Here is a 6,000-nt window from a genome sequence, read left to right as displayed (position 1 = left end):
ACTTGTGAAGTCTTCCTGAAAGAGATGGGGCTGTCGTTAATTCCAGAAGGATGGGCAGGGGATGGCACTTTGGGAACAGGGACACTGGACATTCACGGACCTGAGGCCACTCTGACCCAAGGAGTGTGGAGAACAGAAACCAATGAGAGGAACCATTTGAATAGTTCAGAGGGAATATATTATTCAGGTCTGCCCTCCGATCAGAAATAGGGTAATTCTGTGTTTCCCCAATTATCTTGCGTTTATCTTGTCCTTTGTTTAAAGTGAAACAATTTTAAACAGTGGGCCACACATCTTTTGCCAGGAGCGGTTTGAGAATTCAAGTCTGAATCAGCCTGCTCCCTGGCTCTGTGCAAACATCTCAGACATTCTCTCTAGGGCCTAAGGGAGCAAAGCCTGAAGTCAGTTCCAAAATATGTCCATTTGCATTCAATTTTGCCACTATTTTTGGAACTTAGGGTTTTTAAAAAATAAAAAGCTAACGACTAATCACAGGTTTGCAGTGGCAGAGACTGAAGATAATTTCTTGGTGGCAGGGACCGGTCCTGCTCCCTGATTCTAGCTCAAGAACGCCAAGAAGGCTCCCCGTAGTAAAGTTACACTTGAACGTGGCTGAAAATAGCTTTTCAATCCAACTTCCCTGTCTTGACAGTGAAATGACCACACAATCCGGTCACTGGGTCAAAAATCAATTCCGAAACCGAAAAGAGCTTTTCACGTCTTTTAGTTTTTCTGCACTCGTCTTAGTGAAAGAGTCGAAAGACACGCCGAGAAGAAAGGCCACCATTAAAACACAGGATCGGCCTTTTCCCTGGGCCGGACAGCCAGGTTGGCCGCCTCCCAGCCTCGCCGCGGGTCCGCAGGGTTGTCGGGTCGCCAAGCCGGGACCCCCACGTGTGCGCGCGCGCGGAACCCCTCGCTGGGCCGCGAGGAGCCGCGTCGGGGCCGGGGCGGTGCCAGGGCGCCCACCCGCCGCTGCCTTCCGTGGTCAGCGTCCCTCCCCGCGCCCGCGCGCAGTCCGCGCCTCCGCGGCCCCGGGCCAAGAGGGACGAGCCGGGCGACAGTTCCGCGTCTGCGCGGCGGCCGAGGGGCTGGAGCGGGCCGGGAGGCCGGGCTGCGCGGGAGCCAATGGGCGCGCTCCGGGGCCTGGATTGCGGCGGCGGGTGGCGGGCGGCGGGCGCGCACTGTCGGGATGGAGGGCGAGCTCCCCGCGGCTCCCGAGCGCTCCGCGGGCCTCCCGGCGGGGGACGGCGGCGGGGACAGCCCCTCCGCCCTGCTGCCGGCCGAGGTGCTGGACCTGGACGGGGACGAGGACGACCTGGAGGTGTTCAGTAAGGTGAGCGCGGCGGCGTCCCCGAAAGTTCCCGTGCGCCCCGCGGGCTGGAGGTGGGTGGGTCCGGCCGCCGGCGCTCCCTCCTCTGCCTGCACTTTGACCTCCCTCGGGGCAGGGCTGTAGCTTCATGGAGTTTGCAAAGTTGTGATTTGTCCCTTGGATCTGCTCTTTCCTTCTCCGACGTGGACTTCTGGGGACAGTGCCCAAACCGGGAGGCGGTGGCCCAGAGTGCCCCGCCCCTAGCAGCTTCTTTTCAGGCGCAGCCAGCCTGATTTAGTGTCGCTGGTAGTGGAGTTGCGACCCGGAGACACCCGAGGTGCGTCTGAAGTCTGGCAGGAATTGGTGCCACGGAGTCCCCTGTTCTCGAGCAGCCGGTTCGGGGCTCCAATAGGAAGCTCCGCTGAGGAGCCCAGGATCTCAGACAACCAGCCGCGGCCACCAGACCCACAGCCAACGCTTCCATCCCCCGCCCCCCTCCCGACGTCTAGGACGCCCCCGCCGACCCCCTAGCGCGTATTGTAGTTGGAGGGAGACTGACTCGGGTTTGCCGCGGACTCGTGTGTGCTAGACTGTGGTTGCAATTTCTTTTTGCAAAAGGAATTCTTTTTTGCGGGGCCGTAGAATGCCACCCGGTTTCTTTCCTTGAGGCTGGTGGAAGACCTGAGGTGACAACATTGTATTCGTTACTAGGAGGGCCGGGCACTGGGTCGATGTTACTTTGAGGTGTCAGGTAAAGCAGCAGATGTAACCATTGCTTTATTCTGGGACAGCGACCCAAGTTGGAAAGTGAACAATAATTACTTTATGACCCCAAAGAGGAGTCTGTAGAACTTTTTTCCCCTTAAAATGACATGAAGTGGTTCAGCCAGTGGCAGTTTTGTCCTCTTTCTAAAGTCATTTGACCTTTCATGGTATTTCCATTGCAAGACAATGGACTTACTTAGGTTCACTTGTAACAAGTTAACACTGCCTTTTCTATTCCACATATTCTTTGTTTTCAGTGAAGGGCAATTGCCTCTTCTCTGCTTGCCTTCTAAGGGGCTTTTGGTCCACAAATGTCAGGGTGAATGTCAGGGTATGGCTCTGCCTTGTGAACCTGCCCACCTCCGAGGGCTCGGGGTGATGGGAGTGGCAACTGTGCATTGGAGTCAGCTGGGATCCTTTCAAACTTGTCATGTGACTGCTTGTCCCAGATTCTAAGTGCCCCAGCCCTCTCTTAATGAGCGCCTGTTATCAGGGACAGTCCTCAGGGAAGCTAATGAACTCAGATCTCTGGGTGTTCATTGGCTTAGGCCTCTGGAAATACTGGGGATACCCGGGAGCTGATAGTGTTTTAGGGGGGAAGGAAATGACAGGTTGCAGCCAGAAGCACTTCTCTATTCTATTCTTATTGAATTTATTGGGGTGACATTAGTCAATAAAACCATACAGGTGTCTAGTGAAATTTTACCTTTTGCAACAGCGTGTATGGACCTGGAGAGAGAGCATTATGCTAAGTGAAATAAGCCAGTCAGAGAAAGACAAGTACCATATGAACAAAATAAACTGAAAAACAAAATAGAAACAGACTCATAGACACATAGAACAGACTGACAGCTGTGTAGGGGAGGAGGGCTTGGGGGGGGGACTGGGTGAAAAAGGTGAAGGGTTTAAGCAGGGGTAGGGGAACAACCAGAAGCAGTTGTAAATTAGCATTTCTGCTAATTGTCTCCAGCTCTCAGAAGAACTGCTTTTAGATCTCCAGTCATTGGTTGAGATCTTTTTTCATTGTAAATGTAAACCTGTTTTCCTGCCTAAGTTTGCATTTGTAATTTTACATTCCTTTTTAAAAGAATGTAAGCCTTGCCCCATACACCCGGCTCCACCCAGCTTGTCAGTGTTTTATAAGGACCTGGGTCAGACACTGAGAAGAGTGAAGGACCGCCTCTCTAGAAGGTGGCCACACAGATTAAGGTGAGCCGGTAGTGCCGGTGAAAATCAGAAAAGAATGCCTGGAAATTTTTTAATGAGCTTTCCACTGATACTCCAGTGCGCTGAATTTCTCAACCATTAACCACCGGCAGTCAAACAGGCACATTTAAGAAAGCCCTCTCTGTTGGCCTCTCTCTATTTCTGCACAAGCTGCCGCTGGCCGGCCTGGCCCAGCACGGCATGGGGATGACTCCTGGAGACTCTGATGTTGCCCTGTAGTGTGTTCACGCCGATGGCTGTCCTATTCACCATCGTGGTCCCTTATTCCCTTAGATAATTTGTGAGTTTATACCGTGCCCGTGACCAGACAGAGTAGGATCTTTGACTTACGATTACTTCTTTTTACTGCCCCCCCCAGTATAGTAGAAGTACTTGGTAAACACATGTTAAGTGTTTTTGCATACGATGCTGTGCTAATAAGGGTTCTTTGGAAAAGGAGAACTGTGAGATTCCGTTCTTGGAGCCCAGGGGGGAGATGGGGCAGCACTGAAGCCGGCAAACCAATGGAGAGACCTGGAAAGTGCAACAGGCGAGCTTTGTTCTAAGTTTTGGAATCATCCAGTGAGGAGAGATGATGCCCTGCCTCCAGGGACCTCGGGGCGGGTGCAAGGCATTGACCTCAAAGATCAAGTTTTGATGTTGGAAGGTCGGAGCGCGGAACCGATGACTCAAACAACAAAGAAGGTTGAAAATTACGATAGGATAAGACCAGCCTTGGGCCTGGGCAAATGAGAGGGGGCTTGCAAACATCTTAATTAGACCAAGTTGGGGGGGGGGAACCATTGCTGTACATTTAAAGGGAAAAGTTCTCCTTCAGATGAAAAATAATATATTACAATAAATAAATCGACCTTTATCTTTTTACTCAGCGACATGACATGCAGAAGAACTAGTCACTGAAACAGTCACAGCTTTGGCCAGCGGGTCCCAGCGACACCGAGATGCCTCTCTGGCTCTCAGGAGAGGGCAGACCTGATTGCCGGCCTTTCTCGAGGTGTTCGGGGGTGTAAAATGAAATGAGGAAATGAGGTCTCTGTCCTGTAGGGTATTCAGAGACTTTACAGACCTGATTATCCTCATTGCCACTAATCACCTCTGAGAAGTTGTAGAATCCGGGTATGGTGCCCGCAAGCTAGGATAGCTGTCTTTGTAAAAAATAATCGGCAAAAAGGATGTTCCAGACTGTTAGGCTTCATTTCAGTCTCCAGCAAAACTATCGGAGCTACAGAACAATTTAGTCTTTTGTTTATAAACACTTAAAAAAACAAAGAGGTGATCATGTTTTATAAGAATAATGGAAAATTAAGATTGTTTTCATGATTAATCAGAAATATAACAACAAACGTGTGTATTTGAACACAGTTTTGAAAGAGCCTTGTGTTTATGGAAGTAATTATTTTTGAAAGAATAGTAGGATATAGCTGCTGCGGCATCCAGCGCCTGTTGGTGTTGGATCTCGGCCAACCCAGAAATTCAGTGTGCGGGTGCAGAGCTGTGGGGGTGCCATTCAGCAATTCTGTCGAATACTTAGGAGAAAATATTGGAAGTTTGGGTATCGATTTTCCCCATCTGTTCTCTGAACCTTCTCTCCTTACTGTCTGCTGTGTCCCTGTCCTGGTTCTGGCCCCAATGAGAGTCAGAATTCTCTCCAGTGATTCATCCAAATGAAGACAGATAACTCAGGAAGGAGCCATGGAATTCGAGGCCGAGTTCGGGAACAAAGCAGGACTATCCTTGAATGAAGGAGTGGTTTCCTGCCTTGATGCTCTGCTGAGCTATATCAAACACTGTACACACACAGTACACCCATGCATGCACACACACACAGCAAGCATGTACAGTGTGTGCACGTATGAATGCATGCATGAGTGCATATGTGTTGCATGAATATGCAACTGCCCAGGTCACGGCAGAGCAGGCAGGCAGATTCCAGCAGGCAGGGCCTGTGTCCTGCTGCCTTCGCCTGCAGGCTGATGCCGCCTCAGAGGGTCTTAAGAGTGAGGTGGTTAAAAAAGACGAGCCAATGAGGCAAAGGGCTGATCTGGACTATTTGCTATATCCACCCCCCTGCCTCTCACCCCCAGAAGCTCCTCTCTGCTATCACTGGCTTTGGCTACGGTCAGTACTGTTTCCTGTGTCTCTGAGACGGGGGGAGCGGGGGAGGAAGGGGAGAGGAGCAAGGGAAAAAAAGAAAAGTCCTCAGGTTCTGGGTGGAAGTAACACACACGAGGACATTGCAGAACGGGCGGGGGACCTTGTGCAGGGCCGTGGTACGCACACACATCCCTCGTGGTTTTCAGGGACGGAAAGATCGGCTTACACAAAGACGTGATTTTGAGTCTAAACAGACGCCGTCTTTCCAAGGTCACTTGGAGCGTTTGGTGGACTGTAATCGGAACCGTCCCTGTCACTTCTGCGGTCCCTCCACTCTCGAATCTTAAAGGGGAATGGACAGTTCACGGCAGAAGATGGCAGAGGGCTGTCACCTCGTCTGCAGAAGTCAGGGCCCTGGTGGCTGGCCATGGATGCCTGGGCTGCTGCACAGACTGGGACGGAGCCGCGGGTCTGGAGCGGGCTCTGCAGGCGGGGGGCTTGGGCCTCAGCGAGGAGGTGAGGGGCTGCCATCACGGGCCATTGGGAAGGACCCATGCAAAGGGGGTTCACCTGTGTGTCTGGCAGCCAGGGCCTGGGAAGAA

General features: G+C 51.9%; 1 protein-coding gene across 2 annotated transcripts in view; it reads left to right on the top strand.

Moving 5' to 3' along the window:
* The first annotated feature begins 1,133 nt into the window (after positions 1-1,133).
* Positions 1,134-6,000, top strand: part of SNX7 (sorting nexin 7) — a 60,570-nt gene continuing 55,703 nt past the window's right edge. Inside the window, exon 1 of one of the 2 annotated variants that reach the window (XM_037153059.2) lies at positions 1,134-1,336. In XM_037153059.2, coding sequence (XP_037008954.2) covers positions 1,193-1,336 — 144 coding nt within the window. In that variant the 5' untranslated portion in view covers positions 1,134-1,192. The remainder of the gene's footprint in view (positions 1,337-6,000) is intronic. The other variant, XM_037153058.2, reaches the window with a different exon arrangement.

The sequence above is a fragment of the Artibeus jamaicensis genome, unplaced genomic scaffold (genome assembly GCF_021234435.1).
Source record: "Artibeus jamaicensis isolate MK-2021 breed Jamaican fruit bat unplaced genomic scaffold, CSHL_Jam_final scaffold_1689, whole genome shotgun sequence".
In the NCBI taxonomy this organism is placed as follows: domain Eukaryota; kingdom Metazoa; phylum Chordata; class Mammalia; order Chiroptera; family Phyllostomidae; genus Artibeus; species Artibeus jamaicensis.
The sequence above is the reverse complement of the archived record's forward strand: the minus strand, read 5'-3'. Positions and strand labels throughout refer to the sequence as shown.